General features: G+C 39.7%; 3 protein-coding genes across 4 annotated transcripts; 2 read left to right on the forward strand and 1 right to left on the reverse strand.

The window, feature by feature from the left end:
* Positions 1 to 763: 763 nt before the first annotated feature.
* On the forward strand, positions 764 to 10,255 carry LOC311274971 (alanine--glyoxylate aminotransferase 2, mitochondrial-like). The gene is made up of 14 exons (XM_084383053.1): positions 764 to 974; positions 2,011 to 2,093; positions 2,984 to 3,174; positions 3,272 to 3,395; positions 3,502 to 3,596; positions 3,935 to 4,028; positions 4,249 to 4,342; positions 5,338 to 5,438; positions 5,640 to 5,732; positions 5,926 to 6,058; positions 6,602 to 6,690; positions 6,850 to 6,999; positions 8,470 to 8,568; positions 9,605 to 10,255. Exons 1-14 carry the CDS (start codon positions 878 to 880, stop codon positions 9,704 to 9,706), a joined length of 1,545 nt encoding a protein of 514 aa, XP_084239179.1. The 5' UTR covers positions 764 to 877; the 3' UTR covers positions 9,707 to 10,255.
* A 3,506-nt stretch (positions 10,256 to 13,761) lies between these two features.
* Positions 13,762 to 20,350, forward strand: LOC311274972 (alanine--glyoxylate aminotransferase 2, mitochondrial-like). The gene is made up of 14 exons (XM_084383054.1): positions 13,762 to 13,817; positions 15,059 to 15,147; positions 15,341 to 15,531; positions 15,611 to 15,734; positions 15,830 to 15,924; positions 16,032 to 16,125; positions 16,622 to 16,715; positions 17,076 to 17,176; positions 17,371 to 17,463; positions 17,822 to 17,954; positions 18,433 to 18,521; positions 18,974 to 19,123; positions 19,257 to 19,355; positions 19,900 to 20,350. Exons 1-14 carry the CDS (start codon positions 13,766 to 13,768, stop codon positions 19,999 to 20,001), a joined length of 1,506 nt encoding a protein of 501 aa, XP_084239180.1. The 5' UTR covers positions 13,762 to 13,765; the 3' UTR covers positions 20,002 to 20,350.
* Positions 20,351 to 24,147: 3,797 nt separating this feature from the next.
* Positions 24,148 to 26,969, reverse strand: zcchc9 (zinc finger, CCHC domain containing 9). 2 transcript variants are annotated; one of them, XM_084383464.1, is made up of 6 exons: positions 26,862 to 26,969; positions 25,533 to 26,006; positions 25,019 to 25,169; positions 24,843 to 24,935; positions 24,699 to 24,767; positions 24,148 to 24,466 (listed from the first exon to the last, which is right to left on the reverse strand). In XM_084383464.1, exons 2-6 carry the CDS (start codon positions 25,995 to 25,997, stop codon positions 24,354 to 24,356), a joined length of 891 nt encoding a protein of 296 aa, XP_084239590.1. In that variant the 5' UTR covers positions 25,998 to 26,006; positions 26,862 to 26,969; the 3' UTR covers positions 24,148 to 24,353. The 2 variants fall into 2 exon arrangements, with proteins under 2 accessions (XP_084239590.1, XP_084239591.1); XM_084383465.1 differs by lacking the exon at positions 26,862 to 26,969 and adding an exon at positions 26,114 to 26,393.
* Positions 26,970 to 27,222: the final 253 nt, after the last annotated feature.

Consider the following 27,222-nt stretch of genomic DNA (forward strand, 5'->3'; position numbering starts at 1 on the left):
TTTGATAACTTTAGTAACTAGTTGCATCAAAACCAAAGTAACACGTTTTAAAAGTATGTATTTATTTTGAATTATTAAACACGGATTATGACAATCAGAAAAACCACTTCACCACTTCACTACATTGTGGATGCACATATTGTACTTTTTACTCCGCTACATTTATTAAATAACTTTAGTTACTTGTTACAGATTGCATTCTGCTTCAGAGCAAAAGTTACTTTCAAATTAAGTTTAATTTATTAACAGCAATAAACAATGATTCTGATAATCAGAAAAATGCTAAATATCAGATCTAATACTCGTTCACTATTTAGTATACAGTATATATAGGCTGCATAAGTTTGAATATCTGTATAGTTAACTTTTACTTTCATTCTTAAGTGTTTTTGTTGCCAGAAAATTGATAATCAAGTACATTTAATATCAGATTATTATTTATTCAAGTATTAAAACTATATCTTTACATTACTCAAGTATAATTTGGGGGTATTTTATACTACACTGATAATCATACATATAAATATGTTTAATCTACTTTTCTTATCTTACATTTATTGGCAGAAAATGTGATTCAAGTTTGATATCACATACTTTCACTTTTATCACAGTGTTATTTTTTGTCTTCACTTTTACACATTTCTGAGTTTTATGTTCTTTTTTAACAACACTGATGCCACGTGACATGTTGTAATGTTTACAAGTCTTGTGAACGTGCGCGTGCACGCATCCCGTGACGTAGCAGGGGTGCATTCGGGGTCAATGACCGCGCGCTGACCGAACGGGCGAAGTTTCTGTAGAAAGACAGAAAATCGTCAAGTGTGTTGCTGAGTGGAGGCAGGAGGAGAGCTGAGTGTCCTGTGTGTGTCTGCTCAACATGTTTAAAGTTGTATCCCGCCTCAGTGGCCGCTGGGCAGCTGTAACAGGACAGTTCTGCTGTCGGCCCGGTTCGTCCCAACTCCACTTGGCAAGTGGTGAGTTAACATGGAGACGAGGACAGAGCAGAAGTAGCTGGTCTGCTACTGCTGCGACCTGAACATGATGTGATCCAGTTAGTCTGTGTGTGTGTGTGTGTGTGTCTGTGTCTGTGTGTGTGTGTCTGTGTCTCTGTGTGTGTGTGTGTGTGTGTGTGTCTGTGTCTGTGTGTGTGTGTGTGTCTCTGTGTGTGTCGGTTTTAGCTAATTCTGAAACACTGCTAACGTAAACACACGCAGTGTTGGACAAAGTACCAACAAGTGAGTAAAAGTAACGATATCGTGTTAAAATATCACTTTGGTAAAAGTGAAAATCACCCAAACGAATAGGACTTGAGTAAAAGTCTTCAAGTATTTGATATTAAATGTACTTACATCTAATTTCTGGCAATAAATGTAGTGGAGAAGTATCAAAAGTACAAGTAAAGTAAATTGTACATGTATCTATATGTATCTATAGGCTATAGCTACTTATATACTTAAGTTCATATACTTAAGTATCAAAAGTTAATTTTCTGGCAATAAATGTATCAAAAGTAAAATAAATTCTTAATCTGTAAAGTAACTAGTATCTCCAGTTGTCAGGTCAATGTAATGGAGTAAGTAAATGACTTGAGTATAAGTCTTAAAGTATCTAATATTAAATGTAACTAAGTATCAAAAGTTATTTTTCTGGCAATAAATGTATCAAAAGTACAAGTAAAGTAAATTGCACATATATTTATATGTATCAATAGACTACAGCTGCTTTCAAAGCGGCCCTGAAACCAATAGGTGACGTCATGGTAGCTGCAAACATTTATATCTAATATGTTTGTCTTTGTGTTGATATCTGGGACGTAGAAAGGAAGATGAGAGTCGTCAGACCTCGAGGTAAACTCTTACTGACAGGTTGTTTCACAGCTGACTCACGGAAACGTCACAGCAAAGCTTTGATCAGCCTCAGCCAAGTAACGCCGTCAGCTCACGAAGCTCCTCAAAGACTAGCTGTCTTTTTAAACTTGCCGTCTGAACTTCAATCACATTAATTTCACAGGTGCATCATGTCAGAAATCAGCCTTAGACTCCACAGACATCCCCGAGATGCCCTCGTGCAATTTCAAACCAGAGGAATACCAGGTAAAAGAAATATCCCCATACATCCTCTCTTTGTTGCACCGCTGTGTTCTGCAATCCCTTCAGTAATAAATAAAATGTTAATATGTCAGACATTTTCACAGGCACACACACAGACTCCAGTTGCACTAATACATGCACACAACCCAGTTTAAAAAGCACCGCACATTCTTAAGAGTTGACGCTGGGATAACTTGGCCTCTTTTCACACACACACACATCGTTAAGCCAGGGTTCACACTGGGTTTCTACTAGCCCCGGGTTAAACATTTGTTGAAACACATACCTACCCTCCGAGAATGGTGCATGTCTGCATGTTTACTTTTCTTCAGCTTTACTCAAGTTTCACTCTGGCAACTTTTAGCGATAAGCCCACAAACTCAGGGGTAACCAGGGCTACCTCCGGAGCACAGCCAGCAAGCCTGGGGCTACAGGCGGGTAGAGGCCACACTGGAATGCATCATGATTGTGCCATTGTGAAAGCTTGAATAGCCTGAAGGGATAAGAAGGTCTTAAAGGCCCAAATGCACTGAAAGCGCTAAATGAAGCGTCTTATTTGATGCACACCATTTAATGATCCTGTGGTGCACTGCAGGCATCAGATTTGAAATGTAATGTTTCAGCCACACACACATAAACATAGACGCATGCAGCCTCTGACTTCACTTGCAACAGAACATAATTACTTTTCCCTTTAGCATTACTGATGATAGATTTCACTGCAGTCTGTCCTCAGAGGTCGCAGCGTTATGCAGCACCAGACTGGGCTCAGCTGTGATCTCTCACAATTTTTTTCTCCTTAGCTCTCTGGTTAACCCCTTAAGTACAGTGTGAAAAGCCCTTAAGATGATCCTTTACTGTAACTCCTGTCCTGTATGTTTGTCTCTGTCCAGGGTATGTCCAAAGAGCGGATGATGGAGATCCGCAGACAGTATTGCAACCCCATGACCATGAAGGTCACCTACTATAAGAAACCAGTGTTCATCCACCAGGGATACATGCAGTGGCTGTGGGATGTGGACGGGAGGCGATATCTGGATCTGTTCGCTGGTGTGGCTACTGTCAGTGTGGGCCACTGCCACCCGTAAGGTCCTTTTTTTCTTCACTGAGTTTGTAACAATGTTAATGTATTTTTAACATTTGCTGTTCTTATATTTGATTCCTGATGTCTGTGTGTATAGGAAAGTCACAGCAGCCGCAGAGCATCAGTTGAAAAGACTGTGGCATACCACAAACATCTACGTCTATCCGCCTCTCCATGAGTATTGTGAGAAACTGGCTTCCTACTTCCCAGATCCTCTGAAGGTATCCTGGTGCCTTTTTTTTAATTTGGATTGGCTGAAGACAGTGAGCCTTAATAGATATGGAGGCTGTTATTGAAATGTCTGCCGGTCTGTGTTTCCCTGTCCAGGTGATATATCTGACCAACAGCGGCTCAGAAGCCAATGACCTGGCGATGCTGATGGCTCGACTTCACACAGGCAACTTTGACATCATCACTTTCAGGTACAAGTCTTTTTATTCTTACAAATTAAAATCTAAAATTCACAGCCAGTGTTTTCCTTTTTTTCCCCCCAGCCCGGTAATGGATTTTAAAAAGCTTTTTTATTGGTTTTGTGATAGTTTGTTTTGATTTGTTTGTCCTCCATTAAGCCAAGATGCTATTAGGACATAAATAGATGCTTGAATGGCAAGGACAGGAAATGAAAAAGTACTCTTTGTTAAAGTATGTGTGTATTATATTCTTATATTCAGTCAGCAAACACATGGTCTAGCGTAATTGTGAATAAAAATTTCTAATTACCATCAGTCTAAAATGTTCCTGATTCATTTTTGCCTTCCAGAGGATCATACCATGGTGGCAGTCCACAGACCATGGGTCTCACTTCCAACGCAGCATACAAATACCCCATTGCCAATGGTTTAGGCTGCACAAATGTATGTATGCATCAATGTTTTAGAATGTCATAAAACTGACAACGCACATAATGATTTTTATTTCAATGAAGGCAAGTATAGTATGGTGATAGAAATGGGCAGATGCACGTGTGATACAGCTCACAGAAAACAGAGGAGAAGCTGTTTTGTACATCAATACTTATGAGTGACTGTTGCTGTCAGGTTGATCCAGCTGACTAGGTTTCTGCCCAATACACAGACCATGTGTCCTGATGTGTTCAGAGGCCCGTGGGGAGGAAGCCACTGCAGGGACTCTCCTGTGCAGACCATCAGAGAATGTAGCTGTGCCCAAGGTACACAAACACATGCACCCATGGCTCAACACACTCGCGCCGCTCTCATAAACCGGAAAAAACAAGACTGTTATCAGTGAGATTAAGCATTACGATCCCTTTTGCAATATTCCTACAAAACATTAACCTTACTTTCATTTACTGTGTTCTGTTAATGCACATTGATAAATTGGCTCATGGGGGAGGTTTTCATTTTGTTCCTTTTTAACACGACATCCAAGGCTGCATATTTCGCTCAAGTGAATGCTAAGCATTTGAAAGTGCTTGTCCATTTTTGTGTTTCTGAACAGACCTCTCAGACAGCTTAAAGCTATGTCTGTATTTATACATGGAGCAGCAATTCACAGATTGTATTGATTTCTTTAAAATCTTCCTAAAAGGCCTGAGGGTAAAACAGGTCACTTGTAACTCTGAAAAAGAGACAAAATAAATACTACATAAAGTCCAAAGTCTCTTACTGTTGATCATTTACCCCTTCAACTTCTTTTGACCTTTTACCATTTTCAGGAATTTTTAACTATTGTTAGCATTTCTACATGACTGTTTACACAAAACAAACAGCTTCTATACAGCAATATAACATCATATCAGTCAATAACAACCCTGCAGCTGAGTGCAACATATGGTTGTTAGTTGATATAGTAGTACAACATTTTGAAAAAAAGAGTATCTTGGTAATATGCAATGACAAAAATACTCAAAATCTAGTGTAACATTTCTCAAAATAAAAAAAAATGCATAGCATCTGTGACTGCTTTGGTAAACTTGAACTCATTGTTCATTCACTGTGAACCAACCATGCAACTCCCCTTCATACTAAGAGACTCTTTCACTTTTTCCAACTCCTCATTCACCTTCAGCTACTTCAGCAACAAACCAGTTAAGCATCAGCTTTACAACGTCCACCATTCATCAAGCATTTCTCCAGAAATCGCTGCTCTAGTTTGTACACTAATGTCTATATTTGAGGGACTTCTCTTTGCTTAATCCCACAGGTCATTGCATGGCAAATGAGCAATACATCGGACAGCTCAAAGAGACATTTGCTACGAGTGTTCCGAGTCGAATTGCTGCTTTCTTTGGAGAACCGATTCAGGTACTGTATTCTTCGCTGCAGTATTACAAGAAATGTGATCTTGGAGTTAACATGTTATAAATGCTTTTGTGTCAGATCTGTTGATTTGCCAACTGAATATTAAAAACATGGACTGTATACTATGAAAGTACAGTAATGTTGGCATGTGCTTGGGTTAATTATGAAGGAACTTTGACATGAAATTGTGTTTGTTTTGTACAGGGAGTCGGAGGAGCTGTCCAGTACCCTAAAAACTACCTCAAGGAGGCGTACAAACTTGTAAGAGAGAGAGGAGGGGTCTGCATTGCTGATGAGGTTAGATTCACATTTCATATATTTTCAATATTTATGTGGACTATAAATGGAAACCAAAACGTTTCCAGTACAAAAGTCTTGTCCATTGCTACAGATTCTGCGTTCATATGCAGATTTCTGTTTAAGTAGATAACTATGTTCCCATCTCTCTGACTTCGAACTGCATAAACTTGATCTATTTTGCACCTGTCAGGTCCAGACTGGATTTGGGCGAACAGGAACCCACTTCTGGGGTTACCAAGGTCATGATGTCATTCCTGATATGGTCACAATGGCAAAGGGCATTGGCAATGGATTCCCAATGGGAGCTGTTGTCACAACACCAGGTGAGATAAGATAAGATCTTCGTTAATGTTTATAAAAAATTAAATAGTGTAAAAAGTGTTGTTGTCCTTCCTCTAAACAGGCTCAAAACAACAACAAATGGTTATTAGAAAGTCTTTAAGTACCACAGTATGATACTATAGCAATACATTTCTGAAAAAATTACAGAGCTCTCACCTCTATTTCTTGTCGCTGCGGCTCTCTATACCTTCTTTTCTATGTGCCAGAGCTGACGTGTTTATTACCTTCGTGTCCACGTGTGATTATATGTTGCTCCTTGTGTTATTTGTTAAGCTAGTCGCCAGAGCTCTCTCTTAGTGATCGACCTTTAGTACATCAAAAGACCCAACTGTTTTCTGTTTTGATGTCTTACTTGGTAGCACTTCAATGAAGGCACAGAGACCAACATGACACACTCTTTGTGAATCATTTGCAGCACGTTGTTGTCTGACAGAAGCTCTTTTTGGCCGAGGTTTTTGTTTTGGAGCAGTGGTGGGTGGAGATTTGATCTTGTTTTTTCTTGTTTATTTTCTTGTGTTTTCCAGAAATCGCAGCCTCATTTGCCAAGGGGGTTCACTTCAACACCTTCGGAGGAAATCCTGTGGCTTGTGCAATTGCTTCATCAGTGCTTGATGTAAGAATACATAATTTCCTAATAATGTCCTGTTCCTCAGAAGAGAAAGTTAAATTTGTACAAAATTCCAGTGTATATCTGCACATTCCTGTTGTAGCTGCACCTGAAAACTAAAATGCATGACAACAAAAGCACACTGATTCATAATTTACTTAACAGACAATCAAAGAGGACGGCGCACAGCAGATCAGTCTCAATGTGGGCACCTATCTGATGACAGAGCTGGCAAAATTCAGAGACAAGTATGAGATTATCGGCGATGTACGTGGAAAAGGCCTGCAGCTCGGTGTGGAAATGGTCAAAGACAAGGTATTGAGTTTTGAAAAGAAGTGACACTCGCCTCTCCTCACATGCCCGGACAACGTGTGTGGCTGTGCTGTGCCCCCCGGGGGCAGGGTTCAGCAGTGCCCCAGTTAACCATTAGCCTGAGCAGCATTGACCATCTGTAACTGTGGAGAGAAAAATCTCAGCTGCAGTAAATGTACTACTGACTAAAGGTCAGACATTTCCCTTTTCATTCTGTTGATACAGCATTGTATTTAAAAACAGCCAGAAAAGGGGAAGCACGGGTATAGGGACAAAAATGAACAATTGCTGAGGAGTTAATACAAATTTAGTGAAATGTGTAATATTCAGTTTTGTTGACTTGGTAAATATCCTGCTCTATCAGTGTTGTTAAGGGTCTATTGTTGACCAATCTTCCGCACAAAATGTTTTCCTTTGTTTGCATATGTCATTATAAGAGACTTACAGCATCTGTTTGCAGTAAACAAAACAAAATTATGGAAAGTGGCAATGAGAATGATTGCAAAATGTATGAGAACCTATGGGACCCCCTTTAAACTTGGTATTACACCCGGGGGTGGCCCCTTACGTCCTGTGTGTTTTCGTTAGCCGGCATTGCCTGTTTCATCACTAGTAACCTCAGAGATGATTTTATGATTTCAAATCCAACCCATGATCTTTTCCGAAACCTAATCAGGGGATTTTGATGCCTAAACCTAACCAAGAAGTGCTATTGCCTAACCTTAACCAAACTGCAACTGAAAACTAAAAATATTCCTTTAAATACCCGAAAACAATAAATTCACTGAGTTTAAAAGTAAAAATCAAAAACCTCTAGCCACTCTTTTCACACGAATTCCCATTGCCTGCATCAAAGACTGTGCAAAATCCATTCAACCAACATGACTTGCTGAGAACATAGTCTTTTAGCATCTTTGCACCAAAAAACAAATTGACTGCTGCGTCCTGAAGAACCACGCTCCTCAGGGTTTAATACCAAGGATTTAGTGAGACCAGATAATGGTCATAAAGATGGACATAGACCAAGATTGACTTAAAGGAAGCCAGTCTAAAACTACAACCTACAGCCTCAAAAGTGAGCAACAAAATGATTAAACAACCTGACAGTCACATTAACAACAAAAATAATTATGTACTTAATGACATCTTAGGTGTTCATCACAAAGAAATGTGAAGTTATCTTGCATATTTTGGATTTTATTGCATCTCACCACTCCCATTTCCTATGTGAAAAATATAATTCATTTTACAGTCCAGATTAGTAACTGATTGACCATGAGCATAACTTCTTATCACTTGAGGACACTGTATCTTTAACAGCTATTATTAACCTGGAAATTGTAAATGTCGTTACTGTAAATGTAGTAGATTAATAGTGGAAATGGTGTGGCCTGTGGTTCATGATATTAGTTTGTTAAATTACTTAGTTACTCTTACAGTAACATAGCCTCACCTCTCCTCTACCGTTCACAGGTCAGCAGGGACCCGCTGCCTGCTGATGCAATGAATGAGATCTTTGAGGACGTCAAGGACATGGGAGTCCTGATAGGCAAAGGAGGAGTCTACGGACAGGTAACAGCTCTCAGCTTCTGTCCCTCTGTCATTTTTGCTGAGTCAACATGTGGTATAAACATGGCACAGTGCAAAATGTGTATTTTTGTTGAAAACAACAAATGAAACATGTTAAATAAGCTGAACAAACATGTGCATGTAGCATTTTAAGTAAGTCTACAAACAAAAGACAAAGAACAATGCTGCTTTTGTTAGTTGCTTTACAAAAAGTGCCACTCTGATAAGACATGTAAAAATGGGCAATTTTCTCACTATTTTTTGATTCTTTGGTTTGGCTGTTTTAGCCTTTCAGCAAGTCCATCTTGGGTAATTTTGCCTCCAGCTCTGCTCTTGCTTATCACTTAAACCAGACAATTTGGGTGTGAAGCAGTCAGACAATGATTACATAGTAGGTTGCTTTAACTGACTGAAGCAAATGTTTATCATATTAAAATTAACAATTGAATATGCAGCAAAGGTTTTTGATAGTCCAACCACTACAGAGTCAAAACGCACTGCCGCAGTGAATCACTCCTCATGTTGCTCTTTGAAATAAACAAACCGTTCCTCTGGGTTGCCTTTTTTGAATTTAGAAACCGTGTATCTTTATTGTCATTGCACAGATCAGACAGGTTTAAGTTTGCAGCTTCCGTATTCAATGCAATAAACACCAATAAATAAAGTAACGATGAAACAATAAATAAGATAAAATAGCAATACAGTAGCAATAAAATACAGGACAGTTAAAGTGTAAACAGTGTCCAGCAGTAGTAAATAGTGCTGCAGCTCAGATGTACAAAGTAGCAACAAAACCGGGACAGAACATGAATGTAGAAAAAACTTCAATCAAAGTCAGAACCAGGAACTAATTTCTGTTTTTTTATTTATATTACCTTTAACCCTATCTCATGAACATTGCTATTTCTGATGCCTAACATGCTCCAGAAACATCTGAGGTGCCTCCCCTGCCATCAGGGTGTGACACTGAATAAAGCACTTGACCAGGTTACACATAATCCCCCCCCCCCCCCCGTCTTCTGTTTTCTCACCACTTCAGACCTTCCGCATCAAACCCCCCATGTGCATCACAATGGAAGATGCAGATTTCTTCCTGGCAGTTTTTAACAAGGCCATAAAAAACTACCTGGACAGACAATGAAGGAGTCAAAGGAGTGACTCAATGCTAAGGACCACAACCTGGCAACCCAATCAGCAGTGGACTGCATTTTTGGAAAATCTTTTAAAATGTTGTTGATCATTTTGCTGAATGTGCTATTTACTTTGTAACTTTAACAGTTAATTATCTACATGCTGTAATTATGAAGACGCCCATGTTGCTGCTTTAGAACATTTTGTTCCTTTTCCAGTTAAGACTCAGTTATTAAATACACTGAGGATCATGCATTTTTTGAAATGTTTAAAATGTCAGTATTCATCACTGTGACCTTTTGAGCCATGCATAGAAATTGTAAGGGGTAAGTGTTAAACTATGTTTAAATGTTTTAATTAGAAGACCTAACATACCTCACAAACAAAAGATATTGTACAGTGCCTTTGTAACAAATGACGTTCATTTGGCTCTTTTGGATCTTCTGAATCGAGCTTGGATGTAACGTCTTATGATTGTTTTACAATTTGTAATTTCTGAAGACGTTCTGTGTTACAGATTATAGATGTGTATGTAATAATAATGAATCTGTGAGCTTAAGGACCGAGTATTTGTACTTCTAAGTGCTGTATCGTAGACAACTGGACTTTTGTCGTTTCAGTTTCTCGAAGCATTTTCACCTCTCATCCGAGAAGCTTCTTCAGTTCTAAATAACTGGAAGGGAGTTGCAATATTTGTACTATTACACATTGGTCACACTTCCCCCTGCAGGTACATATACTGTAGGTTCTTCCTATTTTATCCTTTAATCTTTCAGCAAGAGGCTGTTCGGGTTCAGTGTTACCATCCGTCCTGAGTGATCTGAGCACAAGTGGTCATCTTTAAGCCCATCAGTTCACACCTTTATTAACATGTGTCTCGAATGACCCCTTGTGATCAGATGTCACTTCCCTGCTCTACATGCAAATCTACCCCTACATAAGATAGTTATGTAGGGATAGTAGATAATAACAAATTGATGGAACATTTTTTATACAAAGAAAGAAAGATCTTCATGTATACATTTTTGCTGAATGCCCAAAAAATCAAGAATTTGTTTGTTTCCACATATTTTCATGGCCAGAAATAAAATAAAAAATTTCCATGACTTTTTTAATGATTTCATGATCATTCACAACCTATAAGTACACGAACAGAACTGTATTGCACATAGCCTATTGTATACTTGTCTATTATTGTATGAAAATTAAACAACAGCATTTTTCAATCTCTAATAGTTGAACATTTTCACAATCACGTCTGGAGGCAAGTCTGGAAATCAGTGTGTTGCTACATAAGCATGTAGGCATAAGCTCAGACTGTTTATTTAATGTCCTTCACGCATCAGAAAAATGTCCTTGATTTGATAGAAGGGAGCTGCTATGTGTGAGAATCTAGCAATAGATCTGTAATATAAGAGACTCTTCCAGCAGAAACCACACTACATTTGATCAATGCGTCCTTGCTTTTGAAAGACTAACTTGAGAGCTTTACATTTAGCCTCTTCTTATTCAGCTAAGAGAGCACATCCTAACTGCTTAAAGTCCCATGTCCAAATACAAGAGTAATGACTGATGCCAACTGTCCCAAAACTAACGTGAGACACTGACATGTGAGGGGGGCAATGCAGAACCCATTCTGGGAAATCAAGGGCCCCAATCCCAGTGCACCCCTTGCCCCCAACACTAAGGCCTGTGTTTTGGGTATTCACACCCAGGGGTAGGATGTCCTGATTCTTGTTGGGGTAGAGGGGTAGGGCCCTCCAAACTGAGGTTTTTCAGAGGAGCACTTCAAACCGAGGGTTATGAGAACTCATTTCATTGAATTATGGTCCTTTTCTTTATAACAAGCATAAAACATTAAAACAACACCTAGTATGCTGAGGTCTTGGTCGGTATCTAACTAGCTGGTTAATATTACATTGTTATTGCTGATTTGAGCATGACAGTCCCACATTTTCAATGTTTTATTCCCCCCTTTGAAAGCATATGGAGCCCAAAGTCCAGCAGCGAAGTTGCTGCTCCTCTAATAGCAGTGCTGAATGGTAGGCTAGCAGCACAGATTGTTAATATGAGCCTATTTAGGAGGTAATGAAGCAGTGTCCTTTTCTGTTTGATGACTTGATTGATCTCGTAAAGCAAACAAACTGCAAGCGACCATGCTTTTCTATCTCTATCAGATAAATGGCTTTTTGATAATACCGTGATTGCAACAGTAGGGCATGAGAAAACACCAGACAGCATGTTGGAAATGTCCAGTCATGTCTGTTTACAGACAAATAATGTATCAGAGTCTTGAAGGGTTGTCCCATTTCATTGGGGGCGATTTCAACCACTACCCCTTGTAACTCTGTTCTGAAGGGCAAGAGGGCACTCAAAAATGAGGGGTAAGGGTTAAAAATTGTAAATGGGATTAAGCCCAAATATACCGGCCAAGTCCTTGGTTGAAAACCACTGATCTCCAACTAGGGCATCGAAGGACATGGACATGTCTCACAACACCAGCCTAATTCTTGTGAAACATTTACTATCTGCTCTCTGCCTTTTGCTGCACATTAACTCCTCCATCATTTCAGATCCTTCCAATTCCCTCCTGCCCTGCAGTTACACCTGCGTTCCTGCCAATCACATCACCTGTCCTTCCCTCGCCCACGTACACACCTTTTTCCACTTCCTCATTTGTCCCGTTGCAGACCTGCCCATTCCCATTCACTCTTCATCAGATTGTCGATGTGCTACTGCGCGATCCAGCCTTTTAGACTTCTGTCCCTTTTCCTGATCGTAGCTGGAATTCACCTTCTCTTCCAAGACTACCTGGTGTTGATCTTTGCCGGTTGTCTGAGTTCACGTAAAGCTATACGTTCTACTTTACCTGCCTTGAGTCTGAGTTGTGCTTTGTGTCAAGGTGTGGTTTACCCATGAGTTGTCCTTGCACATTTATAGGCGTCCGTACCTTTTTTTAAACCAAAACTATTGAAGACAAATGACACCTTTTACTTCCTCAGTCTAATTGTGGTTCACTGGATGTAGCAGATTGAAATGTGACCATATAATGATCACGATGAGGTTTCAAACAACCATCAGTTTCTCCCATATTTGTAACAGAAACAAGAGTTCATAAGTCCTCATAGGCAAACGCATTGCAACTGCATTGCATTGCGCAATCATGCATTGTATCATGACAAATAAACAACTTGAACCGATCATCTTGAACCTTGAATCTTGAACCTTCTAATCACACTCCAACTCACCTTAAAATGAGGTTACGGTGTTCTCCGGAAAGACTAGGAGAGAACCGGTACCACAATAACTCCCAACAAGTGAGCGTGTAGTGTAAATAGTGATCAAGCACAACTGGTTATTTATTTACCTCCACCAAGGGGGTTATGTTCTCACCGGTGATCCTTTGTTTGTTTGTTGGTTGCTTGGCAGGATTACATAAAAAAGACTGAACAGATACAAACTTGGCGGATGGCGGATGGGTCTCAACCCCAGAATTGACAAGGGAACTGTTGGGCCTTGGCGCAGGCAGAGTTATGCGCTACCAAGTGCTATTCTAGTTATCTGTGTGACGTTGCACAAAAATCTTTGTAGTTTGGTGGGACCATACAATCTAAGATGGACAATGCATCAAATATCTTGTGCAAGTCTGCACAGCACTGATCAAGTATTAAAGCCCTGCCCAACTCAGTTCAGAGCAGTGCTCAGCTGTCAATAATAAACCCCTGGTTTTTGGACATTAAACAACAAATTAAAACCAAACTTGTCAGAAAAATGAACCCTTGAACTAACAGAGGGAGGCAAGTCTTATGACCTATACGTCAGCCAGCCACCAGAGGGCGATTGGGATGTTCTTGCTTCACTTTTTTTAGTAGAGGTCATGTCCATCTTTGCATACAGTCTGGGCTGAACCAGGGTACCATTGGCTGGGCACTGTCCACCCATCCTTGGGACTTAGTAGAAAAAGCAAAGCCTGAAGTCAAGAGAGAAGGATAACTGAGTGCCCTCTGTACTATACCTGCTCAACATGCATAAAGTTGGTTCCTGTGTAAGTGGCCGGTATGCAGGTCTCATGAGACAGTCCTGCTGCTCACTTGGTTTGGCCAGATTTCACCTGGGAATTGGTGAGTGAGCCTATAGTTCATGGTCTGCTGCTGATGCTTAAACAGCCTGTATGGGTTTATTATGTGTAGGGATTCAGGTGAACATCAAAATTTCTGATAAATTTAATCAGCTTGATGGCTCATGACTTAACTAGCTAATAAGCACAAGATAATCTGTGTCACATTATTTATGTGTTACTATAGGCTACAGTAGAATTATTTTTTAAGTTAATTTTATCCTATTTCTTTTTGTTTTTATTTTGTTTTTGTGTAATGATTTTGTGGCATCAGTGATGACATTTAATTAAGTAAAATTTATCTGACAATTACTGTAGGCTACTTAAGTAGAGGTTTTAACAAGGAGTGTTGACTATTTCCATTGTTTGCTATTTTTCTGCTTTTTTTAAACTTTTAACTCCACTACATTTATTTAATAACTCTGGTTACTAGTTACATAGCAGGTTAAGATTATTAACATGAAAATAAAAATCTAATAAATTCTGATTTATTATTATGGTTATTATTATTAAGTTTTATGGACCAAAACTATATAAATAAATGCTTAAATAGTTGTAGAATTGAATGCCTAAATAAATTAAGTTAAACATTTTGCAATTTAATACTTATCTGTCACCATAAATATATATAAATGAATCACAAAATAATCAAGACATTTAATATATAAATATATCTGTGTATCTATACATTTCTTAATTTGTGTGTGTGGGTGTGGGTGTATGTGTGTGTACTGTTTCTCCAAGGTGTAATTTCTACATGATCATAAAAAAAAAAAAAAAAATCTGTCTGCCAGTCAGACCAGTTCTAACTGACATTTTCCAGCCATCAGTGGACCTGGAAAAACAGGAAGTATTGTATTCCTGTGTTGCACAATGTAGAGTTATTGCTGTAAACCATCAACTGGGTTACAGTCTGATTAAATACTGACCGTCTGATTCATGATGTCATAGCATCAACAGAAGGTACCATGATGAAAGTTTTACATCCAGTGTATACTTTTTCTGCAGATAATAAATAGACTGGACATCAATTCAGTGGCTATTCACTGGTAATTTGATCTGATTATCAGGCTATAGGGTCTAGAGTTGGAAGAAGGATAAAAGTTTCAAGACCTCTCAGGGAAATGTCACAAAAAAAGCTTCAAATGTCACAGAAATGTCATAGTAAGAGTCGGGAAGTTCTTAAAAAAAAAACAAAAAAAAAAACAAAAAAACGAACTGCTTTAACTCTCCTCAATTTCAAAGGTGCAGTATGTCAGAAACCAGCCTTCAAACACCCTCCTGCAGACCTCCCACAGATGCCCCCATGCGATTTCAAAGGAGAGAAATACAAGGTAGGACTAACGTGGCATCCAGAACATGTCTTTTCAAGGAATAAAGGATGCAAAATAAAGTGTAAGCTGGGAGCTAATCTGCATTGCTCGGCTTTAAAGATTGATTAAATCCAATAACAAATAGTTTGTTTGTTTAAAAACTGACACTAAACTACATAGTTTCCTCTTTTCCTTTGTATTTATGTGAATTTAGGGTTTGTCCAAAGAAGGGATGATGAAGATCCGAAAGGAGCATTGCAACCCTGTGACCATGAGTATTACCTACTATGACAGACCAATTTACATCTACCAGGGATACAGGCAGTGGCTGTGGGATGTGGACGGGAGGAGATATCTGGATCTATTTGCTGGTGTGGCAACTGTCAGTGTTGGCCACTGCAACCCGTAAGGTCCCTTTTCCTTTGCTGTACTGCACAGTGATAGCATTTTATTCTGCTCTGACGCCCTATGCTCTGTGATACAGGAAGGTGACAGCAGCTGCAGAGAAGCAGCTGAAGACACTGTGGCACACTACGAACATCTACGTCCACCCTACTCTCCATGAGTATTGTGAGAAACTAGCCTCAAACTTACCAGATCCTCTTAAGGTACCGTGATGGAATTTGATCAAGCAAGGACAGGAACACTGGATAAATATGTGGGTTAAGTTAAAATGACTGCTGGTCTGTGTTTCCTTGTCCAGGTGATATATCTGACCAACAGTGGCACAGAAGCCAACGACCTGGCGATGCTGATGGCTCGACTTTACACGGGCAACTATGAAATCATCACTTTCAGGTACAGGTTCTATCCTTGTGTGCTTCATAATTACATGAAAACTAAGAAATGTCAATAGCAATTCTTTCTTTAAATGTTCAAATGTTTGTTTTATTTTTATCTTCCAGAGGGTCATATCATGGTGGCAGCCAACAAACCATGGGTCTTACCTCCAACTCATCATATAAATACCCCATCGCCACTAGCTCGGGCTGCACACATGTAAGTTAAAAAAACAAAAACAAATTATAATGTATATTTTAATGAGGCTGAACATATTGATGGTATGCAATAGGATGCAATGTGATGTGGTCCTCTTTTAAGGCTACCATTAAGAGCTTATCAGACAATTATTACGACCGCGTTATTAGATTACGATTGTCAATGGCTTGCAAAGAAGTTACCGACCATTACCGCTTGTACCAGTGAGAGGATCTGCTAATTGCTTGTTCAGTGACAACGGTGATTCAGTAGTCAGTCAGTTCATTTTAAAGATTTGTTGTCACAGACAGTTTTTTGTAAAACACAGTGGATAGCAAAAGTTCACGAGACAAGCATCTTTCAAAGTCCCGAAGAGCTGTTGTAAATTAACCATGTGCTCCACCCATGCTGCCAGACAGATGATAAATAAAGATTTTACAGAAGACAGAGATTTCTTTGCGCTGCATTACTCATGAGTGCTTGATCCGGCTGACTAGGTTTCTGCGCATTCAAACAGGTCATGTGTCCTGATGTGTTCAGAGGTCTGTGGGGAGGACTCCACTGCAGGGACTCTCCTGTGCAGACCATCAGAGATTGTAACTGTGCCCAAGGTACACAAACACATGCAGTCGTGCTTCAACACACTCTGGCTGCTCTCATACATGTACAGCCCGGGGTGAAAGTACATTTATAGTGTATTATTAATTCATATTTCTGTATAGACCTTGGTAACTGATGTTTAAGGGCCATCCATCAGTTAAACAGCAGTTAATTTGTCATATGTATGTGCATTTTCTTGAAAGTGATGAGAGTGAGAGGTAAGTTTTAATCCCAAAAGTCAGACAAAGCCAACTTCTTTTGACTCTTTCTTGCAACTCCTATCAATTAACGTGTATTAATCACATTTTATGGCCATATGAGGACGGATTGTAATGTGACGTGAACAATCAGACCTTTCTTTGATCCCACAGGTCAGTGCATGGCAAATGATCAGTACATTGGACAGCTCAATGAGGCATTTGCTACTAGTCTCCCAAGTCGAATTGCTGCTTTCTTTGCAGAGCCTATTCAGGTACTATATTCTGTTGTTGAGTGTTACTGATTGTGAGATTTTCAAATAAAACAGACTTTTATTAAGCAATTTGAATCTAAATCAAAAAGCAAGAACTCTGTTGAGTTCTTTGTTCCCACGTCAAATGTTTTCTCATGTTCAGTGTGAGCGCTTGATGGGACTCTGAGATAGTAAAATGTATTTTGTCTGCACAGGGCATGGGAGGAGCCACGCAGTACCCTAAAAACTACTTAAAAGAGGCCTACAAACTTGTGAGAGAGCGCGGAGGGATCTGCATTGCTGATGAGGTTAGACTGTTGGCCTTAATTATTCTCTTATAATGCTCTAAAGGTAAAAGTCGGAGCGAGGACGTGATGGAAATTCGTGATAGCGTGTTCCTTGGCAGAGCCTGTTTGGTTTTAGTAGAAGCTGTATTTTCTAAGTAGGTTCAAGGTTCAAGGTTTCATTGTCATTATATAAGACAGGATTGCACAAGGAAATGCAAAGGTAGCCCCTTTCATGCTATGTACTTATAAAATGTATAAACAGATATTCAAATGTTTAAATTGTTATCAATCTAATGCACCCATCCATTTTTCTACACTAATATTTTTGCATCATATATCATGAAATTAGAAAGAAATGGTTCTGTTTTGTGCCGGACAGGTCCAGACTGGATTTGGACGAACAGGAACCCACTTCTGGGGTTTTCAAGGTCATGAAGTCATGCCTGATATGGTCACAATGGCAAAGGGCATCGGTAATGGATTCCCAATGGGAGCTGTTGTCACAACACCAGGTAGTACCAGAGATATACCAGAGATAATACTATGAGACGTACAGTTCCTGTTTGAAGAACATCAATACAATTTGAAAAAAAAACAAAGGCTGAATGGTGCATTTTTCACATTATTTCTACTTTAAACAGTCAGATAACATAAGGAGGGATGAGAAAGATGAAATAAAAAATTTTCTACATGTATTGGAAAAACATTTTCTGACAGACATTGACTCATATGCTCAGCCAGCTATACATAGCTAGTTGCCATAGCTCTCAGCAGTGTCTTAAGATGTACTGACAATGGCTTCATTCAGAGACCCCACTGTTCTCTTTATCATGTCCCTGTGAAATCCTACTGGGTAGCATGATTATAAAAGTTCAGAAACCAACATGAAAACATGTAGACATTTCCATAAATCATTTGTGAGCAGTCTGAGTTTTAATGTGAGGCAGCAGTGAGTGGAGGCATGAACTTGTTTAATTATTTCTTTTCCAGAAATTGCGGCAGCTTTCGGAAAGGCCTTCCACTTCAACACCTTTGGTGGAAGTCCTATAGCTTGCGCGGTTGGCTCATCTGTAATTGATGTAAGGATTAATACACTTTTTCCACATCAGTCCTTTTCATTAGCACAGGAGAGTTTATTTTGATCCCGTCTTGTATTGTTGTCCATAACAAGCAAGTGAATTGCATGTTTTCTGAGAGCGTACATATCTGCTCTGTAAATCACATCCTGCATACGGAAAAACCAAAAGGGAGAAATTTATATTTTATATGTTTTGGTTACATGACTTTTACATTATTTATACTATTTTAGATTAAATATTAAACCATATTTGCATACAGAAAAGATAGTACTGTCACATCATCAGGCAGACAGTGACACTGACAACAGCCTGTTAAAACAAGCCTTTAATTATATAAACTGTTGGCGAAATTATGATAACCGTTGATTACCATTGTTTTTGATACATTTCAAGGGGACGATTGTTATTTACGTCAGACTTTAAGCATTAACCGATGGATTCTTATTCAACAGACTATCAAAGAAGAAGGCTTACAGCAGAACAGCCACGATGTGGGCACCTATATGATGACAGAGCTGGCAAAACTCAGAGACAAGTACGAGATTATTGGTGATGTCCGTGGAAAGGGCCTGCAGATCGGTGTGGAAATGGTCAAAGACAAGGTACCAAGTTTGTAGAAACACTCCGCTGTCCTCACATATGTGTCCATCTGCTACTGCGAATCCAATCCATCATACGCAATATTCAGGACTCAGGACACATCCATCTGTCTCACCTCTTCTCTATCATCCACAGGCCAGCAGAGCCCCGCTGTCTCCTGCGGCAGCAAGTGAGATCTTTGAGGATGTCAAGGACATGGGGGTCCTGATAGGGAAAGGAGGAGTCTACAAACAGGTAACAGCACTCACCTTAAAGTCACATTATTTTGCAGGATCACCAGCATTAGTGGTATACCCCCCTACAAGGTCTGAGGTAAAATCTGTGTGAAGATTGTGTTCGAAGATGTGCTTTTTCCCAAACATTTGCATAGGCTCCTCAGTTGAACCAAAAAATAAAATACTACAGGCATTTTTTCGTCTGTTGCACAGTGAATATTTTAGTAGAAGAAGAACAGAAGGACGTGGGCCATCTGTGTTAAAAAAACATTTACTGAAAAGTCAAAACAGCTCTGCCCCAACTACACGCCATGATGTGATGCCAAGAATAGAAATAACATAATAATCATTCATTATAAAACCCATTGTATTTGTAGTCCCCAGAACACTATCATTAATAGATCTACTTATACATTTACCCGCCTATAAATATTCCCATCTCTACCTCTGCCCTCAGCACGTGACTCACAATGAAGCATCTAGCCTTGTTACGAATGTTTTCCCAGAAATCCCCTGACGCTCCATAATCTTCTCTTTGCTGTTCTGTTTTCTCACCACTTCAGGTCTTCCGCATCCAACCGCCCATGTGCATCACAAAGAAGGATGCAGATTTCTTCCTAGCAGTTTTTGCAAGGGCCATAAAAAACTACATGGACAGACAATGAAGGAGTCAAAGGAGTGACTCAATGCTAAGGACCAAACCTGGCAACCCAATCAGCAGTGGACTGCATTTTTTGGAGATCTTTTAAAATGTTGTTGATCATTTTGCTGAATGTGCTATTTCTTTTGTAACTTTAACAGTTAACTATCTACATGCTGTAATAATGAAAACGCCCATGTTGCTGCTTTTTGTTCCTTTTCCAAGACTCAGTTATTAAATACACTGAAAAACATCACTATTCTCAGGAATATACACACTGTACATATTTATATATAGTCACTGTACAATATAATCACAGACAATTCATCTGAATTTAATCATTATCTCAAGTTTGATGAAATGATTGTGTTGTTTGCTTGAATATTCCATCCAGATCTTTTTTATATCTTACCAATAAAACTGCATTTAAAAAGGTGCAGCTACGTTTTGTACAGATGTATCCAACATAAAGTGTTTAATTGTAGAACCTGACTAACACTAACTTTTCAGCATTATAATGTCTGAGTATAATTTAAACTCACTTTACTTTCATTTACTTGTTATTACCTCCATCGGGGGGGTTATGTTTTCACCTGCGTCCATTTGTTTGTTGGTTGGTTGGTTTGTGGGCAGCACTACAAAATATCTACTGAACAGATTTCCACATAACTTAAAAGGAGGATGGGTCTTGGCCCAAAATAGACCCCATTAACTTTTGGTGCAGATCCAGCAAATGTTTCTCACTTATTTTAACATTGCATGACAGGCCGCTTTTCATCATTTTCCTTACATTTTTTCACTGAATAATGCATGGAACTTGCTGAAAAACAAACAACAAAAAAAACCCAGGTGTATTCCAGTGGCTGGTATCTATAGGTGAGTTCAATTTGATACCACTTCTGAGCTCTTCATGACAAACCAAGAGAGACGAATCCAAAAACGGGTCATTCTGATACTGATAGCAGCATCAACATGCTTCTGATACCGCCCACAATGCTGAAATTAGTATTGGCGAGTACACCAGTCTACGCACCGATCCAATGGGACATCATTTATTTACTAGAAATAGAAATGAGATCTTACTACCTCCCGGCAGTGTCCTGTACACCTGTATATCTTAACAGACTTGTTACTACAGTACACAAGCTTGCTTGTCCACTGGTTTATCAGTGCAGTGAAAAGTTACTGAAAAAGGTGTAGAAAAGGTTTCAGTCAGTAAAAGCAGCCTTTCATACATACACAGCTGTCTCACTCAATGTGATTGTGTAATTTAAAAAAGAAAACGAAAAACTATCCAGTCTCCATCAGCCAATCTAGTCCATTAAAGTCTATTTTCAGAAAGGCTTCTTCTAGTTTTTATTCCTCCCGAGAGACCTCTCAGAGTGTTGTTTCTCGTGTCCTGCTGAGTCCAACTCTTTCAAGGTTCTTCAGCCAAGATGAGAGATGTGTCATCTGTTCTTCTTCTTGTCTTTTTTTTGCTTTTGCTCATATAGCCGTGAGCAGCGCTTGAGGGGAGAGCTGAGGCACGGCCGGTGGGTTTTAGATGGTCAAACAACATGTTTCTTGTGGGGAACTCGCTGTTATAGGTCAGGCAGCGGGGGATTAGTTCCCTTTGGAAGTGGAAATGGGGAAAAAATGAAAATGTCAAAACTGATGCTGTTTAACTGTAAACTCTGTAAACTTGACGTTCTTCGGCTTGTCTTTTCCTCCTCCCTTCTTTCCCTTTGGCTTCCCAGGGCTGCTGGGGCAACATATAAATCAATTTGGGATCTCGGGGCTTCCAGAGAATTGGATTACACTGGACGAGCTGCATGGAGCCATTTCATGTTTTTGGTTTTGTTTTGTTCTTTTACGTTTCAAAACAAGTCCCCATCTACTTCAGTTGTTTAGGAGAACAACACTGTTTTGCTGTGAACCTCCAGAAATGTAACCTGACTTTTCTGAGTTTTGAGTGAACTGTTCCTTTAACAGGGGATTTTTTGGGGGGGTTTTACAGTTTTTCTGACTTTCCCAGAGTCAGAAACTAATAAATGCCTTCGGACTAGTGTAGTCAGTCAAACAGACATATTAGGCTAACTTGGGAGCAAATGACATAATCATAATCCCATCCAGGAATTGTGAAACTGAGGAAGTAAACTGAGGAGGGGTGACGGATTGCCTTTTCCAAGCTTTTTCAGAGGAAAGGCCCACAATCTCAGACTTTAAAAAGTCCTTATCTTCTCTGTTCACATGACATCTTCCTCCTGTTCGTGGGATCCCCCTTCTTTTGCTCTTCCTCAGATTTCTTTGTGACATTGATTTGTGACACTGGGCTACAGACGTTTACTATGTATCGTAACTCTTGTTTTATGACTGCACCAGAGACTGTAATGGGGTTGTAGAAAAGCCTGATTTGTGATCTGGAAATCCACATTACAGGTGAGATAAACACTGGCAGGGACAGTGTGTCCTCATGTAATGAGGCACAAGTTCTGTCTGCTGTGGACTGGACACTGGTCATGTTTGGTCAAGCCAACAAATACAAAAAAACATTTTATCATCATTGAAAAAATCTGGAGTGAGCAGCTGAAAGAGCTCCAGTCCAGTCGTCTTGTTGTCCGCTCGAGCTGCAGTGTGTTTCTAGCTGCTGACACATTATGTTTAAGGGTCAGTTGCAACATAAAGAAAAGTTTGAACATATCTGAGAGAATGCAGGTTTAAGGCTTCACTTTTCAGACCACGAAGCTCCGTCTATACTTTGTACAGCCAGTGGTCTAAATAATATCACAACCCAGCGTTCCTGTTTACTTCTGCAACCTGAACGTATCACTGCCATCCACATTATCACATCTTCTCTGCGATGAATGGCGGTGTGTCCCCCCTCTGCTTTTGCTTGACAGCATTACTCCATCAGTAGCAGCAGGATGACCTTCACACCAGAAGTCACTCTGTAATCCTGCAGCAGAGCAGCTCAGTACTGCCCCCAAGTGGCCAAGTGCTAAAAAGCCAAGTGTACAGCACCGTTCAGAATCAAGGAAAAATGGCTAAAACAGAAAGACATTAAGGAAATCTATAAAACAGACACACAGTTTGACACATGCAAATACACACACACTATCAACTGATAACAGAGTATTTGGTGGTTTATGATCAAGGATTTCCCAGTGTCCCTCTCTCTGTTGTGGTCTGTGCAGCTCTGTTAATTCTCTGATAACAAAGTTAGTGAATCTCTATCAGAACTACAAGTGAGAAGACGCGTCCTTTTGTTAAATGATATAAGTCTTAATGTTACTGGTCTCATTTCACTACATGTTTCATATCTGATTAACTTTGACATGAGACATAATTAAACAGTTTTCTGCACCCAAAACATACAACACGATCCAACCTTCTGATGAAAACACAGCTTTAACTTAGAATGACTGAAGCAATGCTCTTGCAAGATTTAAGAGGATCTTATGATGTAACTTTGTCAGAGTTGTCCCAAAAGATTATGTTGCAGCCGTGTTACTGCTGCCAACTGAGATGATCTACAGAATCAATTGTAAAACCTTTGGCAAGTTTGAATCGTTTACACAAGAGGTTGCCCGATGTGGCTTCTCCAGGGCATACCGATACAGATTAAAAATCAAGGAGACCGATGATGATATTTGGAACAGATGATCATGTCTGACAGAAAAATCAGATACCAATAATCGGGAAAATTATGAAAATCGGCCCAGATAATCAGCCAGGCCAATAGTCTGTCTATCCGTAGTTCACACATTGAAATATTTAACATAGGACCAAGTTTTGAGAAGACAGGAGTTCTCCATTTATACTGCAGGGACATAAAATATAAGACAGCAGAAACTGAACCCTTTATTTCCCATAATGCAGCTCAATCACATCTGGCAAATTCACACTGCAGGTGAAGATCATGTGATATGATAAAAATAACAGCTACTGAATGGACCATGCAGTGAGACTGCTTCAGACGTGGAAAATGAGCTTGTAAAATCATAGATGCATTTAACAGGTTATTGTATCCAGGTGGTTTATTTTACTGAAATTTTATTTGCTGAAATTACCAGTCTTTTGTTTTGTTGATAAAATATACAAGTTAGATTCGATTGTTTTGTTTAAATGTCTAAAACACTGAATCCAGAATCGTAAGTATCGTTCCAGCACCAGAATAAAGTCAGGCTGTATATACACAGAGGCAACACTTTATTAAAAGGATCTTTATCAGATATACACAAAGAGAAGCAGAATGTGTCTGAAGAAAAGCTTCACTGCATGTGAGCAGCAATTAGTCTGTTTGTTAGAGTCCAGAGGGTGAATCTGATCTGAAATCTGTAGATGAAGCTCCTGAACAGAGTCAGCGTGAGATGATGAATCAGCAGGACTCTCAGCGAATCAGAACTTCACCACTTTAGTCTGTTTGGGTTTGACTTTCTTCACTGGAACGTGAACGTCCTCGTAGTCTGCGCTCATATTGTTGGACAACCAGGCGACTGTCACCGAGTTAGCTGGAAGGAGACAAATGAAAGATAAGAGATGAGGAGTGGAGGAAGAAGTAAACACCACACAGAAGATTACTCTATTACAAGTGCTGCAGGCATAGCTGCAAAGAGGATGACATTGTTTTTAGGGGGATGTGGGTCGGGGCTGGGGGTCACAATAATAATGAATGATGAAAATAATGATTAGTTGCAGAATTTCTACAGTGTGGTAGTTTGAAGATGTAGCAGTGAGACTCACTTGCAGCCTGGTGCTCTGGACAGTCCTTCTGAAAATGTTCCACTGAGCCACAAACACGACAGCAACCTCCTACAAACACAGAAACGATCAGTTAAACAAGTGTAAAATTAATCACTTAACATTGTGGTGAATATCTGTTTGTACCTTGTGCATAAAGTCCTTTAGGATTATCTGAGCAGGATCGTGACAAGTGTCCAGTCTGACCACAGATGAAGCACTTAGCGTACGGGTATTCACCTGAGAAAATCAACAGTTTAATGTTATTAAAGCAGAATTAAATATTAATCATAAACAGCTATGAGCCTCCATGTTGTCCTCACCCAGAGCGGGGTCCACTTTAGCTCTGCACTTCTGGATTTCATGTTCGGTGGAGCCGCAGCGGTAGCAGATGCCTCGGCCCATCTCCTCGTCCCGGTCGGCCTCCGGACAGTCGGCCAGACCGTGACCAGGCTTCCTGCAGTTAAAGCACAGCTGGAGGAGAGAAGGAGGCAAGGAGATGAGTCAGAGGAAGGGAACAAGGACAGAGATGATAGAAGGAAAAAGGGAGTGGGTGAGAGGAGGTGACAAGGAGAGCGATAAGAGCAAGGACAAAAAGAGAGGTAGGAGGGGATGAGAGGAAGGAAACAAAGAAAATGAGAGGAAGGAATCAAGGAGAGAATGAGAGGTACGAGAGGATGGGAGGAAGGAAACAAGGAGAGAATGAGAGGAAGGAAAAAAGAAAAGGGGTAATAGAAGGAAACGAGGAGAGGAAAAGACAGGAACGTCAGAGAGAATATCAGGGCCTTTGTCTGTTCTTATCCAGAATCAGGGATACATGGTAATGAATTCACTCACCATGTTGCTCTTCTTGTCATTCTGTCTCTTAACCCGTCTGTCCTCTCTTCTTCTGTCTTTCTTCAGGGCGGTCTCCACCTCCTCCCTGAGCCCCTGTACATCCTCCCTCCCTCCTCTATCTCCTTTGGGCAGCCGCTGGCCGGACTGCTGGAGATACTCCATGAAGCCGTTCACGTCCTCATCCATGTATTCCTTCTTCTTACGGTTGGGTTTTTTAATATCTGATCCACCAGGCTGAGTCCCTCTCAGATAATCCCTCTGCCCTCCTTGTTTAAATGGGCCTCCAGAGCTTCCTGGGTGACCTCCTTGTTTAAATGGGCCACCAGAGCTTCCTGGGTGACCTCCTCCTCGTCCACCTCCTCGTCCTCCTCCTCGTCCTCCTCCTCCTGCTCTCATTTGGCTCCATGGAGTGGCCTCTGCTGGCTTGTTTTTGTGGACGTTATTGGCTCTCGCCCACCTCGTCATGACTGCTCACTGAAGGTAAAGAAATAATATTATTATAGTATTTAAGGGTGAACAGTTAACAAAATTTCTGCAAAGCTAAAAACTTACAAGAACAACATCTTAGACTGTTAGCTTACAGTGAGGGAAGAGTGATGTTACAGCTGTCACATTGGGCTTTGACCTTTTACAGTGACTGAGTTGGTTGTTTTTCTAACTGTTGCATTTTATCTTTTCCTTGTTTTCCTATATGTTTCTAGTTGTATTGTTTTTATTATGAATACTATTTTTTATGATCTTTCATATCTATTTATCCCTTGTTAGCCTGTAAAGTTGATTTCTCTGTTATTTCCCTTGATTGTACTTTGATACTTGTTTGTTTCTCTCTTGCAAAAGACGAAATAAAGACATATATAAGATATTATTGTTATTAGCAGTAGTAATAATAAAAAATAATAATATTATCTATCTTCTGCTGTCAAACAGATATGTCGTACAGTTGTTGACAAGTTTCAAACATCTTTGAAGGACAGTAGTGAAGCACAACAAGATAAAAAAAGACAATTGTTAACGCCGAATTTGCCGAAAATTGAAACGTTACGGAAATTAACTGGATTGGTTGAATGCAACCGCCATTAAACATCGTTAGCTGACATTCTAACTTAAAAAACGTCACTTTTCTAACGTCATTCCCTGTGAAACGGCTGTTAGCGTGTAAGCTAGCAGCTAGCTAAAACACAGTACGTTACTTTAGCTTTTAATGATAATTGACATTTTCCTAACGAAAAAGGTAGCCGAACACAACAAGATAGTTGGCGCTTAGAGATCAGGTTTTCCTACAGAACATGTCGTTTAAAAGAATATAAATAAAAGCTCAAATATCATTACCGTGAGATAGTTTCAGCCCATGTGTTTGTATTTTTTCCGGAAGTCACTCTTCTTCTACGGTCCCTCCGCGCAGCTATCGGAAAAGCTGCATACCGCTCCCTGCTGTACGGCGGAGTGCAGAATAATGACCAGACTTCTTCTTTGGCTGAATTTATAACATTAACTAATTATTTCTGCATAAAAAGTGGGGGAATCGTCCGTCAGTCTATTGTTTATATTAACTTATTAATTAGTTCATTTTAACACAAACACCAGTATGCTCATTATCAGGATTCTTCTTCAGTATTAGTGTATAATGTCAAACAAATAAAAATAAAACTCATTTCTAAATTTACAAAACTTGAAATTTTGGCAATTGGAA

The sequence above is a fragment of the Pagrus pagrus genome (genome assembly GCF_965226575.1).
Source record: "Pagrus pagrus genome assembly, chromosome: 19".
Lineage (NCBI taxonomy): Eukaryota > Metazoa > Chordata > Actinopteri > Spariformes > Sparidae > Pagrus > Pagrus pagrus.

What these genes read in the sequence shown, in the direction of transcription:
- LOC311274971 (XM_084383053.1), top strand. Translation starts at nt 878, where the DNA reads ATGTTTAAAGTTGTATCCCGCCTCAGTGGCCGCTGGGCAGCTGTAACA. An exon ending in AGCTGTTGTCACAACACCAG is followed by an intron (nt 6,059 to 6,601) that starts GTGAGATAAGAT and finishes TGTGTTTTCCAG; the next exon opens with AAATCGCAGCCTCATTTGCC. An exon ending in TGGAAATGGTCAAAGACAAG is followed by an intron (nt 7,000 to 8,469) that starts GTATTGAGTTTT and finishes TACCGTTCACAG; the next exon opens with GTCAGCAGGGACCCGCTGCC.
- LOC311274972 (XM_084383054.1), top strand. Translation starts at nt 13,766, where the DNA reads ATGAGACAGTCCTGCTGCTCACTTGGTTTGGCCAGATTTCACCTGGGA. An exon ending in TATGAAATCATCACTTTCAG is followed by an intron (nt 15,925 to 16,031) that starts GTACAGGTTCTA and finishes TTTATCTTCCAG; the next exon opens with AGGGTCATATCATGGTGGCA. An exon ending in AGCTGTTGTCACAACACCAG is followed by an intron (nt 17,955 to 18,432) that starts GTAGTACCAGAG and finishes TTTCTTTTCCAG; the next exon opens with AAATTGCGGCAGCTTTCGGA.
- zcchc9 (XM_084383464.1), bottom strand. Translation starts at nt 25,997, where the DNA reads ATGACGAGGTGGGCGAGAGCCAATAACGTCCACAAAAACAAGCCAGCA. An exon ending in ATGACAAGAAGAGCAACATG is followed by an intron (nt 25,170 to 25,532) that starts GTGAGTGAATTC and finishes TCTCTCCTCCAG; the next exon opens with CTGTGCTTTAACTGCAGGAA. An exon ending in TAAAGGACTTTATGCACAAG is followed by an intron (nt 24,768 to 24,842) that starts GTACAAACAGAT and finishes CTGTGTTTGTAG; the next exon opens with GAGGTTGCTGTCGTGTTTGT.